Source organism: Entelurus aequoreus, linkage group LG02 (assembly GCF_033978785.1).
Source record: "Entelurus aequoreus isolate RoL-2023_Sb linkage group LG02, RoL_Eaeq_v1.1, whole genome shotgun sequence".
Lineage (NCBI taxonomy): Eukaryota > Metazoa > Chordata > Actinopteri > Syngnathiformes > Syngnathidae > Entelurus > Entelurus aequoreus.
Window position 1 is genome coordinate 32,295,174 of NC_084732.1, and position 14,672 is coordinate 32,309,845.

The window sequence follows — 14,672 nt, forward strand, 5'->3', positions numbered from 1 at the left end:
CATTTGTCTGAATATTAAAATTCACTTGATCATAATTGCTTCCCTCAAAGAACACAATATTGCATACTTTCTTTTGCTCTCATCCCTCCCAACTGCTCTTGCACACATAACAAAGTGTGAGGGACTTATTTTTATGTTGTGTGATAGCTTTTGGACATGTGTCAGTATTTGTGTCTGCCTGGGAGTGAGGCACCTTGCATCAAGTGAAGTTAACGTTAAAGTCCCAACTATTGTCACACACACACACTAGGGTGTGGTGAAATTATCCTCTGCATTTGACCCATCCCCACGTTCACCCCCTGGGGGTTGAGGGGAGCAGTGAGCAGCAGCGGTGGCCGCGCTCGGGAATAATTTGGTGATTTAACCCCCAATTCCAACCCTTGATGGGAGGCAACAGGTTCCATTTTTATAGTCTTTGGTATGACTCGGGCGGGGTTTGAACTCAAGACCTTCCAGTCGCAGGGTGGACACTCTAACCACGAGGCCACTGAGCAGGTCAATCAAGTGTACAAAAATCGATTAAGGCTGTGATGGCATGACTGTAAGGGACACATGGTAATCATTTATATTCAAAAGTAGCTTAAGCTTTGAAGTGGATATGTGTTTACCCAGTATCACACCAAATATTTGAGAATAGTAAGTATATTCTGCTATGCAATATGTACACTGACTACTCTAACATATAGTATAGTTTTATTTCTGTGGTTTTGTCTTTAAAAAAGATATAGTGAAATAAAAATGGTTGCTGACATGTAAGAGGTGTACTTCCTCTGAACAAGGGTATACCGCATTTTTCGGACTGAAAATCACACTTAAAATCATTTAATTTTCTCAAAAATCAACAGTGCGCCTTATAACCCGGTGCACCTAATGTATGTATTAACTGACCTCGAACCAGTGTTATACACTACATGGTGTTATAAGTGTGACCAGTAGATGGCAGTCACTCATAAGAAATATGTGTAGACTGCAGGTTATTGTTGTTCAATAAATGATACAAGCAAGCAGGAAGACCAAAACTTTGATGTTTCAGTGAGAATATAGAACATTACACACGGCGCTCAAATATCTGTCAGAATGTTTGTTGTCTGTCTATCTGTGTTGGCCCTGCGATGAGGTGGCGATTTGTCCAGGGTGTACCCTGCCTTCCGCCCGATTGTAGCTGAGATAGGCTCCAGCGCCCCCCGTGACCCCGAAAGGAATAAGCGGTAGAAAATGGATGGATGGATGGATGTTTTAACACGACTTTGGTAAGCTACAAAGACACACCGCTTGGATTGTCGGAGCATTACAGCTACTGTAGTCAGACGTTATTTGTGTATTATAGTGTTAAGGACCCAAAAATGGCGCCTATTATGAGACATATCATCTGGCGTTTTGTTTTCCAATAATATGCAAAACCAACTTCGTCTTAGCTTTTGGTACCTGCTGATGTGTATTTGTGATCTGTATAAGTCCTGAAAATATGCGCAAATGCACCATTGTAGTCCGCGCCATAGTCAATAAGTTCTCTTTTCTCTATCCTCTTGTTGTGGGGCATTCTTCCTTCGCTGTTGCCATTTTAAATATACTGTTAAAACTTAATATGTCAGAAGATTCGCTACGGAAGCACTAAAAACTACAACAAAAAATGATGGGGAGAAGATGCTGTTGAAGTGGAGGCACGTAAATAAGACCGCCCACAAAAAGGCGCATCCTGAAGAGACGGTCAGAAAGCGGCTTCAAAATGGTCTGTAAAACTAAAAGACTATCAGAGATAATCTACATAATCTACTGTATGCAAAATGTTGACCAAAGAACCACCATTGCATGTTAGACGACTAGAAAGTGTAGGAAAAAAAACAATGATGCAATCTCTTTAATGTGCCTTACAATCAGGTGCACCTTTTGTATGAAAATAGACCAGATTGGACCCGTTCATCGACAGTGTGCTTTGTATCTAGCCGTAATGGTCCGGAAAATACGGTATCTCTAAGACAGGGGTGCTCATTACGTCGATCGCGATCTACCGGTCGATCGCGGTGGGTGTGTCAGTCGATCGCTAGCCAGGCATTAAAAAAATAGTACTAAAAATGAGCGATCATAAATCTTCACTATGACGTCACTTTCGTCACTTGATTGACATTCACGGCACCTCGAGGGTCTTCTGAGATGACGCTGGCTGCTGCCAGCTCATTATTAAGAAAAAATTACCGACAGGAAGGCGAGAAACTCTTTTTATTTCAACAGACTCTGGCGCCGTACCTGTCGTCAAAACTCCAAAGACCGACTGCACAGTTGCACAATAAAAGCGCCACTTCATGCTGCCTGCGCTAACAAAATAAGAGTCTCAGAAAGCTGGCGTGCACAAACTAGCAAGCTACGGAGTTTAACGCCAATGTGTTTCTTGTAAAGTGTATACAAAGGAGTATGGAAGCTGGACAAATAAGATGCCAAAAACCAACCACTTTCATGTGGTATTGGACAGAAGGAGGACTTTTTTTCTCCTCCTTTTGAAAATGAGGACGTTATCAGCACCACTGTCTGATTCCAATCAAAGCAAGTCATCAGAATCAGGTAATACACCAACTTATATTCTTGTCTTCATGAAAGAAATGAATCTATATGTGTTAAACATGCTTGCATTAACTTTAAACACCTTTAACTTGTTAACAATATTAACTATATGTGTTAAACATGCTTGTATTATCTTTAAACACCTTTAACTTGTTAACAATATTAACTATATGTGTTAAACATGCTTGTATTATCTTTAAACACCTTTAACTTGTTAACAATATTAACTATATGTGTTAAACATGCTTGTATTATCTTTAAACACCTTTAACTTGTTAACAATATTAACTATATGTATTAAACATTCTTGTATTATCATTAAACACCTTTAATTTATTAACAATATTAACTATATGTGTTAAACATGCTTGCATTATCATTAAACACCTTTAACTTGTTAACAAAAACATATATTTCATAAATAAGTAAATATAAATTATATATATGAATGAGGTAGATCCCCGCGTCTTGATCAATTGAAAAGTAGCTCGCCTGCAGAAAAAGTGTGAGCACCCCTGCTCCAAGAACATAATACATGTTATCTCAGTGCATTGAATCGATCGCAAATGGACTGTTTGGTTTGTTTTAGAAGACGTTTCGCCTGAATGTTCATTTAAAAATTGTCCAGGATTTCATTGTATTTGTGAACATGTACTTTTCCACTGTGTTCATGTCCAGCCTTGCTCCACTGTCTAACTCTGCATTCATCCAAGTAAGTAGTTCCACGCGGAACTACACTAAGTCATGGCCACTTTAGGTCTAAATCGCGCCCACTCTAAGTCGCATCCACTTAAAGACGTATCCACAGGGGTGACGACAACAGAAGTGAAGCTGTAGGAACAATTCGTAAAACGAACAATGGAAAAAAAAAAATAAAGCTGAAAATAAGTTAAGTTTAAGATTCGGGTTAGGTTTGGGTTTTGTTTAGAGTTAGGGTTGGGGTTGTATATAATCAGCCAAAATAGCAATAAATACAACAACCGAAATATTACCAACCATTGGGTGCATTGCATTGGCCATCTTGGATCACCATACAAATCAGGTGACCACGCTGGCGTTGTCAGCGCCACTGTGGCCATGTCTTTAAAACACTTATCTTCCTTTGTCCTCATCCTTGTGGGCGCAACTTAGAGTGGACGTGACTTAGAGTGGGTGTACTCTTCTCTAGCCATTGGCTGACTCTTTTTTTCATGTTGTCATTGGGCGTTCTGAGAAATACGTGATTGCATTATTGTCATTTTATTTTAATCTGCGGCTATAAAAATAATTTAAATCAATTTAGTGAAAATAGTAGAACAGTTAAATGTTAAGTACTGGAGTAGTAAAAATATAAATGCTTTGATTTTCAAAGTGCCACTCTCCCGTTCAAATGGGTTTTGAGCTGAGAAAGTAATAGCCTGTTAGTTTTGCAGTTTCAGTGCATTAAAAATGATGACGCTGAGAGCAAAATAATTTGTAATTGATGATTGTCTCTCAGCATCCAGCATGTCTCAGCATCACTTACTGTGCATCTACTCAAACATTATAATAGGGAGATGTGTGCATGTTTCTCCTTGTGCGTGCACACTTGCATGCCTGCCTGCGCTTAATCTGATTGTCTCAAAGCAAATGAAGGTGCATTCAGGGTTGGAGACCTACAGCCATACAGGCCTAGGTGTGTGGAGAAAGACCCCAAATGGCCCATGTCAGACACGCACGGTTATATCATGCGTGTTTACGAGAAGCGAGGAAGGAAAGCTAATACGACGTGAAAGAAAAGGAGCACTGAGAAAGACAGCAAAACGAAAAAGATAGCCAATGTCGGGAAGAAAATAAATGTAGGCATGATGAAAACAACGTGAGCCCAGAAACTTATTTGTGTAGCTCCTGCAAGTAACAGCTTGCTCTGCCCTCTAGGGCAAAAACGACTGGTCGGCTTGATTCACGCAAACTCAAGAGACATGTGCATGCATCTACCTTTTTAGTTGTTTCTTTCTGACCTTCCTCTACATTTTAGGCATTTTTTTCTCTACATTTTTTTTTTTAACCTTTATTTACCTAGGAAAATTCCCATTGAAATAAGGAAGCTCTTTTTCAAAAATGTATGATTCCTTCAATGATCTTTGTTTAAGGCCATTTCCACAACAAAACCTTTTTAGGCCACGAAAACAGATGTTTTGGAAATCTAATTTAAAGTACCGTAATTTGATGAAAATAAGCTCCTACTTTTTTCCCACGCTTTGAACCCTGCGTTTTATACAATGCTGCGGCCAAAAAAAGGATTTTTCCCGGGTTCACAAAATTCACATGCCGCCAATAAATTTAGCATTGTCATATGAGACCATTGAATTTAACTAAAGTATTTCTCATTCTGATTCTGAAAGACATGGTGGACTGATGAAATAGTTCACATTAAACCAAACACACTCACACAATTATTCAGTCAGAAATTTAGCGTGTTATGGACTCACCCTAATCTTAGAGAAGAAATGTCAAAATTCACACGACTAGGGCTGGGCGAAATGGACGAAAAAGTATATCTTGATATATTTTTACTTAAACTTGGTATTCGATATATATCTCGATATATTTTTTTGGTGAAAGTATACATATAAAGATGTTTATTTTTGAGCAATATTCAGTGAAATTGAAGTGAATGACAACTGTACTATAAACAGTCAGTGGCACTTTTATTAACCTAGTTAGTCAAGATGGGTATTAACAGCACAAAAATAAACTGTTTAAGTAGTAGATAATTACATAACATAAATAAAATATAAATATATTATTTATATGTAAAATAAATAAAATAGCTGTGCAAATAATACAAAATGTATCAAACTCAGATAAAAAAATACATTTGCAGGCAGGCACTTTGTGATTTCCCTTCCTGGTTCGATGACCCGCCCTATATTGCCACTGATTGGCTTGTCTCTAACCAATCGTGACTCATCATCGTAAACAACCAACCAATCATGGATGTTCTTATACGTGCAAGCACGTCTTGGAAGAAGGAAGGGGAGGGGTTTAGTAGCCCATGGAGGGATAGCGGGGTAGAACAGGGAACACAACAAATAAGCGGCGTTTGGTAATTTTAACGTGAAATAAATTATATCGATGGTATGATATTTTCTTAATTCATATCTTGTTTAAAAATATCTCGATATATCTTACAAACTCAATATATCGCCCAGCCCTACACACGACGCAGCCCTGAAGCCAAAGACGATCGACCCTTCCATCGAAAAAGGAAACGACAGATACACAGAACGGAAATCCATCACCACTATTAACAGGCTCTGAAAAGCCAAAAAGCAGGAGGGGGAAAAGGATGAAGACGGTGCTCAATGTATTCTCCGGTAAGCCACTGTACGCCAAGTTACAGGCACTGACTTTTATTAAATGTGTGAATGAACACAAGGACCTGGGTATATATTTCATGGTTCAATGTGTACACATGCAACATTTAGACTTGTGTGGCCAATTTTTGTACAAAATACAATTTGTCCAAACTTCTATTTGGGTATGCTTTATAGCCCGGAAATTACGGGAGATTATTTTCAATGTTCCCTTGGTAAGTGCTCTATTCAGTAACTTTATAGACACTCAACAGTTTTGTTTTTGCTCCCATCTTTCATGTTCTGAATTTCAATAGCTGCGTTATTTTCTTTGCAAAGAAAATATCTCAATTTCTCCCATATATTGTTCACAAATATGTCTAAATTTGTTTTAGTGAGCACTTCCCCTGTGCAGAGAGAACCTTGGTAACACTTTAGTATGGGGAACACATATTCACCATTAATTAGTTGCTTATTGACATGCAAATTAGTAACATATTGGCTCTTAGTCATTATTAAGTACTTATTAATGCCTTATTCTGCATGGCCTTATTGTACAAACAGTAAGCCATTAACTAAGAGTCTTCCCTCAATAACCTCAGAAATAGTAACCCTAACCCTTACCCTTATATGTTACCCAAGTGTCCAAATAACTCTAAATTAAGTATTTGTTACTTTGATAAGCAACTAATTAATGGTGAATATGTTCCCCATACTAAAGTGTTACCAGAACCTTATAGAGATTCAAGTTTGGGAATTGTTTATGTTTTGACCGCTTATCCTGTTCAGGGTCACTGGTGGGCTGGAACGTATCCCAGCTGACTTTGGGTACATCCTGCACTGGTTGCCACTCAATCACAGGGCACATACAGTATTTTGCAATTTATTTTCTATACTGTTAAAATGACATATTTTTGGGAATGCTACCTCCTCACTTATTCTCCTATCCTTCCTTCTCTCCACAGGCAGGTGTATTTCCTGCTTCATTTCTCTTTTCTCTCTGCCAGCTAATTGTTATATCGTTTTAGCTCTACAGCCACCCCGAGAAGGAAGCAGATCGCTACCGTTTCTGACCCTGTGTTGGTGGGGGAGTGCAATGGGGAATTGAACAAGCATTGGCCGTCAGAGCTGGTTAGCCTCACAGAGGTCCTGTCACTACTGCGCTGACAGTACAAGCCTAGTAGGGCCTCCAGCAATTACCAGCTCCCCAGTGGGGGGGGACGTGGGAGCGTCAGCGCCTGGGGACCACTATCAGCGGGGAGGGGGTTTGCAAAAGAGGGCAAGCCTCATTAAGAGGTGAGGTAGGGTAGTGGATAAACCACAAAGGTGTGTGCGCGTGGTTGAGAGTGTGAAGGTTAAATTGTTTGGTTTAAGGGATTTCATGGTCAGGGGAGCAAAATAGACAGTGTGCAAAATAGCACAGAGGGAAAGACGACTCAAGCACTACACAAAATGGATTGTTTTGTTATAGGTCCTTGGAAAATAAGGCTTTTTTTTCTATTATAGACTACAAAATGACCATTTAAAAGATTGAATCAATGAGGGAAATGAATAGTCAATTACATACAAGTGGGGACCCAAGTGTATACGTTGTGTGTGTGTGTGTGTGTGTGTGTGTGTGTGTGTGTGTGTGTGTGTGTGTGTGTGTGTGTGTGTGTGTGTGTGTGTGTGTGTGTGTGTGTGTGTGTGTGTGTGTAAGCATGTTGTAAACCTGATGCCATGACCTGGCTCCTGGCTCACGGGGACAGTGGGGCAGTGACACAAGCAGCAGCACAGGGCCCCTACAACACTGCAATGCTTCTCAGTAGACCCATCTAAGTTCACTGCAACACCCACGCGTCATATTATGATTGTATCTTAAAATTGTGACTTGACAGGGTGTTGGGTTTTTGAAACTAGAAGTGGCGTTTTGCCAACAAATGACAACACTGACTCTGGGAACCTTCTCGACTAAGGCTTTTGCAATAGTGTCCCAATTTTTGGTGCATGACTGTAAATGACATTTGTGGCGCCCCCTAAGGGTTATGCTCAAAATTCTTTGGAAGACATGCTGGCTAACGGTGCTCACAGACTCCAGCGTTATGTGGTCCGAGCGGACTCTGCAGACATCGGAGTTTCCAGAGTTGCGCAGTGCCGCGTTGTACTGTAGTTGTGGGTTGTAGTTTCCAGGGAAATATATGTGAAACATTTTCCTACGATCTCTGCGTGTTGTTTACATTGTTTAGGCATGGCGCCCTACACTGACGGCAAGAAAGTGGAGCTGCTCTAACTGCTCACTTTGCAAAGCATTGTACTAAAGTCGGTGGTATTTACGGCAAAGAAGGGAAGTATATTCTTAGATGCTCCGAGCAAAATTAACTGACTTACAGATATTGACGAGACCAGCTGTGGTATGTGTACCACTAGTGCAGGGGTCACCAACCTTTATAAATAAAGTTGATTTGATTTGATTTGATTTTTGAAACCAAGAGCTACTTCTTGGGTACTGATTAATGCGAAGGGCTACCAGTTTGATACACACTTAAATAAATTGCCAGAAATAGCCAATTTGCTCAATTTACCTCTAACTCTGTTATTATTAATAATTAATGATATTTATCTTTGTGGAAACACTGATCATCTTAATGATTTCTCACAGTAAATATATATAGAAACAGATAAATATCAATATGCAACACTTTCTTTTCATATTTTCTCTAAGTGCACATTTTTCAAATTGAACATTTTCAAATGATCACTTCTAAGACAGTCTTGTGAAATCACAATATCCCATTTTAACTAGCTAGCCACTAACATTTTTTTAACAAATCATGAATTACTTTGGACCATGTTTGTACAAATAATAACCTATGTAAAATACAAAAGTCAACTCTCAAATTTTTAAATAAATCATGTCACACTTTGAACTGGACACCAAATCTGTTATCTGTTTCTTTGTCAGTTAGTGAAGACCAAGTCTTTAAAATATTTTCTTGTATTTTCAAATTCTATTTGAGTTTTGTCTCTCTTAGAATTAAAAATGTCGAGCAAAGCGAGACCAGCTTGCTAGTAAATAAATACAATTTAAAAAATAGAGGCAGCTCACTGGTAGGTGCTGCTATTTGAGCTATTTTTAGAACAGGCCAGCGGGCTACTCATCTGGTCCTTACGGGCTACCTGGTGCCCGCAGTGACCCCTGCACTAGTGGTATGCCAAAAAATCACTTGATTAAAGTACAGTGTTTTATTTTCCTATAAACACAATGTTCCTGTTGAAACTGCGTGTCGTGTTGCAGTGGCCAAAATATTAAAAATGCTTGTTACATAAAACCTCTGCGTTGTTTTTAATGAATACTTAGGCCTACTACGCTACTGTATTAAATGTTGATTAATATTGTGGTATGGTGGAACCACTGGACTCAGCACTTCAAATGTGTCTGAAATTGTCCCAGAGGTGAGTTGTTTAAAAACATTTGATTAATTTATTGGCAGATCAGTGTCACGTGTAATGAGCGGTTGATAAAATACAAGCCGAGCAGCGTTTTGTGTGACAAAAGTGCGCGTGGACCTCTGCGGACTCCGTTCCACCCAGTTTGTTTGGGTTTTTTACACATAATACAGATATCCTTAAAATGTATAATTAGTAGACAAATGGACAATGACTTATGCCCAACTAATTGGTAAGTATCACCCATGCTAATGCAAAGATGGTTTGCTTGATGGCAAACATGTTTTTCACCCAAACTAAAATGATTGATTACAGACATGTTTTTATTAGTCCCTTAAAGATATTTACCACATTTTGGCAAAACACTCAAAAGTTACAGTGGGTGTTTTGCATTGAGAAATGTCAAAGCAGTCCGACTTACGAGGTGAAATTCCATGTGGCGTATTGGGTGACAAATAAAACCCACACGCAACACCACGGGGTGCATGTTTTGAAATATGTTATTCCGTTTGTGTACTCCTGTTAGTCCGTCTGTTCAGGTGTCAGAGACTCACATAGACAGGCTAATTTGGGGCCCTAAGCAGTATTGTATTTCAATAGAACATCAGAAGAATTTAATATAAAAAATGTTCACACTTTTATTTATGTCAAATAATTTTTAAAAGGTTTCTAATCAAACTTGGAATTTATTTTGATGAATGATTTTTAACTAAAACTATTTCATGGAAAAAAAAAAACCTTGACCGGGATTTGGTTTTTTTTAATGTAAAATTACCAGCCCAGCACTAAAACTGTGCGCCTGAGGAGACAGTGAAGATGGCTGGAAAAAATTGCTGTGATATTATTATTAATGGAAGGATCAGGAAGTGGTTAAGAATACGTTTATGGTGAAATTTCCTATAAGGAGCCATATTATTCATTCATTGACATTTTACATGCGCTTCTTTGTGCGAAATGTGTCCCCCACGGATCTTGGGGCCCGACTCAGAGAGCGTGTTTTTCCTATAGAGAGGGGCAACCCTACACAAACAAATATTTGCAGTCATGAAAAAATTAGGACACCCAGTGAGTAAATGTAACTGTGCATTTTAAAAAACAGACAAAAAATTATATTCCTCTGTGGCTTTATACAGCTTTAAGTACTTTTAAGAACTCCCAACAATGTTAGTCAACTAAAAAAAAACAATGGATATTTAAAATACCAAAGTCCCTAAACTACTAAAGTGAATTGGTGCTCTTAGGTCGAAGCAGTTTTGCAAAAACTTCCATCAACTTTTTTTATTTTTTACTTCTATTACTTGTTTTGCATTTATTAGTGACAGTTGTTTTTCCAGAATACAGTTGATATAAAGAAGTGAACATGACATAAAAAAAAATGTACCTGTTCATTAGAGCAGGTTTTATTGGAAACCAGTGTTGAAGGTGACCTGAGAAGCATTGGGTTAGGGAGCCTGTACCACCCGGACTAACTGTTGCAAAAACATTCATTAAACCCAACTGACTTCACTTCTCACCCAGGAGCATCTGATGCTTTCTTTATGGCAATTAGACCAATGAGTGCAGCACACGCCTGCATTATCCCTGTATTTTACCAGCAGGGATATCATTTTTTAATGTGTTGCAACCCTCCTATCTGTACTCCCAGATAGAGAAATTCTACTTGATCCACCAGCCATGCTTTTCATCCTTTCCACCATAAGTCATCAGATACTCCTGGAAGCCATTCCCACCTGAAATCTTATCATCTCCATCACCGATCTGTCTTTCATCTCTCTTCCTCCAATCTTGTGTTATAACCTCATCCCTGCTTCAGCCATTTCTCGGCCGTGGGAATGGCTCTATCGTGAGAGTCAGCTCCATGTGGAAGGAGTGCTCCTCCTCTGTGTCCACTTACATTGCACATCTACACGGATGGACTTGATGGCAGCCACCCCAACCCCGTTGTCGGCTTTGCAGTAGTAGCGACCCCCCTGCACCCTCTGGATGCCCTCAATGCGCAGCGTCTCGTTGTAGATGGACGTCTCCTGGAACTTGTCCGAGGCGCTGCCAGCCGTCTTTGTCCATCGTATCTGAAGAGGAGGAGGGAGGAAAATTGTCTGAAAATTTAATTTTTAGACAATTACTGCATATTACAAACTCAAAACCAGTGAAGTTGGCGCGTTGTGTAAATCGTAAATAAAGACAGAATACAATTATTTGCAAATCCTTTTCAACCTATATTCAATTGAATACACTGCAAAGACAAGCTATTTAATGTTCAAACTGGTAAACATTGTTATATTTTGCAAATATTAGCTCATTTGGAATTTGATGCCTGCAAAATGTTTCAAAAAAGCTGGCACAAGTGGCGAAAAAGACTGAGAAAGTTGAGGAATGCTCATCAAACACTTATTTGGAACATCCCACAGGTGAACAGGCTAATTGGCAACAGGTGAGTGCCATGATTGGGTACAAAAGCAGTTTCCATTAAATTATCATTCACAAACAAGGATGGGGCGAGAGTCACCACTTTGTGAACAAATGCGTGAGCAAATTGTCAAACAGTTTAAGAACAACATTTCTCAACCAGCTATTGCAAGGAATTTAGGGATTTCACCATCTACGGTCCGTAATATCATCAAAAGGTTCAGAGAATCTGGAGAAATCACTGCAAGGCCGAAAACCAACATTGAATGCCCGTGACCTTCGATCCCTCAGACGGTACTACATCAAAAAGCGACATCAGTGTGTAAAGGATATCACCACATGGGCTCAGGAACACTTCAGAAAACCTCTGTCAGTAACTACTGTTTGTCGCTACATCTGTAAGTGCAAGTTAAAACTCCACTATGCAAAGCGAAAGCCATTTATCAACAACACCCAGAAACGCCGCCGGCTTCGCTGGGCCCGAGCTCATCTAAGATGGACTGATGCAAAGTGGAAAAGTGTTCTGTGGTCTGATGAGTCCACATTTCAAATTGTTTTTGGAAACTGTGGACGTCGTAACTCTGGAACAAAGAGGAAAAGAACCATCCGGACTGTTATAGTCACAAAGTTCAAAAGCCAGCATCTGTGATGGTATGGGGGTGTTTTAGAGCCCAAAGCATGGATAACTTACACATCTGTGAAGGCACCATTAATGCTGAAAGGTACATACAGGTTTTGGAGCAACATATGCTGCCATCCAAGCAACACCTTTTTCATGGACGTCCTGCTTATTTCAGCAAGACAAACCCAAGCCACATTCTGCACATGCTTCATAGTAAAAGAGTGTGGTACTAGACTGGCCTGCCTGTAGTCCAGTCCTGTCTCCCATTGAAAATGTGTGGGGCATTATGAAGCGTAAAATACGACAACGGAGACCCCGGACTGTTGAACAACTTAAGCTGTACATCAAGCAATAATAGGAAATAATTCCACCTGAGAAGCTTAAAAAATTGGTCTTCTCAGTTCCCAAACATTTTGTGAGTGTTGTTAAAAGGAAAGGCCATGTCTATTCAATTGAATATAAGTTGAAAAGGATTTGCAAATCATTGTAATCTGTTTTTACTTACCATTTACACAATGTGCCAACTTCACTGGTTTTGGGTTTTGTACAACAAAAGACATCAACTTGACCTCTATCTGTCAAGTCGTACACCGAAAAAAACTGATGTTATGTTTCAATCTGTCTGTTAGTTTTGTAGTCCACTTTCCTGTTCAGGGTCACAGTGCAGCTGGAGCCTTTCCCCGATTATTTACAGAAAATTGAGAACTACACCCTGGACTTATTGCTAGGCAACCATCTGTGGTTTAGGTAAAGGAGCATGACTGCATGTACACGATTAATGTGATAATGTTTGGTGATTAATTGCATGAGTTAAAGCGTTAAACTTTTGCAGCCCTCGTGTGGACGTTCCAAAATGTCAGCCCAAAGGACACTGTTTATGTTGCTTGAAGAACTGTTCCAAAATTGTGTAAACACTTTTTAGTAGGATCAACAGGAAGGCCACATGCATCCTAAAGGGGAATACACTTATTTTGGATGTATGCCTATAATTCCCAATACCTACAGTATGTAAGACAAAAACACATATGTCTTTCTTTGTTTGATGCTGATGGGGGACATCTATTGCGCCCATCCAAAAACCGCCAACAGCACTCCATTTACATCTTGTGAGCTAACAATCAACCAAGTATTAGCAATATTTTTTATTAACAGCGCTAACGCTGAGGAGCTACTTTTAGCGGCACAATGATCACAGAGAGCTAACTAATTTATGCAACGAGTGACACACTGGGCATATTGCTGCTGCTGTATCTCCTCTGAGTTGGTGAAAGTAATTCTAGATTAAAAATCATGCCTCTATCTTATATAGTGAGTGAATTACATTTATATAGCGCTTTTTCTCAAGTGACTCAAAGCGATTTACATAGTGAAACCCAATATCTAAGTTACATTTAAACCAGTGTGGGTGGCACTGGGAGCAGGTGGGTAAAGTGTCTTGCCCAATGACTCAACGGCAGTGACTAGGATGGCGGAAGCGGGGATCGAACCTGCAACCCTCAAGTTGCTGGCACGGCCGCTCTACCAGCCGAGCTATACCGTCCCACTCATCTGAGTTGGTGGAAGTAATTCTAGATTATATATCATGCCGTTATCTTATATAGTGGAAGTTTGTGGCCATAAACTGAGGAGCTGCTAAACTTCGAAATTCAACTTAAACTTGGAGATGGCGAAAGAGATACAAAAAGACGCCAACCCACCTTTGTATATACCTGTATTGGGATTATGATTCATTTTTCATCTAAACGGGAAGATATAAACATCTCATCAGTGGGCATCCTACTGAAATCAAAGCAACTAACAATCCGATTCCGATTCCTATGGTGACGATTCTGAATTGAATCGAGTATCGATTCAACATGATTCGATTAAAACCGATTTTTGCGATGCATACATTGGTATAATAATTCCAAGGAAACTTTTTACATACTTAAAATACCCCTTCTGGTTGCATGGAAAAAAATATATACATTTTTTTTTAAACTTGATTTTTTAAAATTATGAACTGATTTACAATTGGGATGAACAAAAAATGCGATTCGGATGTGAATCGATTTTTTGTGCACAACTATCCAGACATTGTAGATTAAGTGATTGTTTTATTACGTTCGTATTTCTTGTTTAGTAATTAGCAATAGTGCTCGATTTGCTTATCACACAGTTTCTAAAACTTGGAGCACATCCTCCATATATTCAGGCTTAAAAAAATACAAGATTCTGGATCATCATTTGTCCCAATTTAGTCGTTTGCTGTAATGAAGTCTTGTAAGAAAAAGTATAAGACTTTTGATATGATGCTGTTTGGTTGTTTTGAAGCACTTTTAAAGGCCTACTGAAACCCACTACTA

General features: G+C 39.3%; 1 protein-coding gene across 4 annotated transcripts in view; it reads right to left on the reverse strand.

Moving 5' to 3' along the window:
- Positions 1–14,672, reverse strand: part of LOC133632656 (MAM domain-containing glycosylphosphatidylinositol anchor protein 1) — a 596,928-nt gene that overhangs the window by 310,396 nt on the left and 271,860 nt on the right. For all 4 annotated transcript variants that reach the window (XM_062025233.1, XM_062025218.1, XM_062025227.1 and 1 more), the window contains one exon: positions 11,194–11,368. In XM_062025233.1, the coding sequence (XP_061881217.1) occupies positions 11,194–11,368 (175 nt within the window). The remainder of the gene's footprint in view (positions 1–11,193; positions 11,369–14,672) is intronic.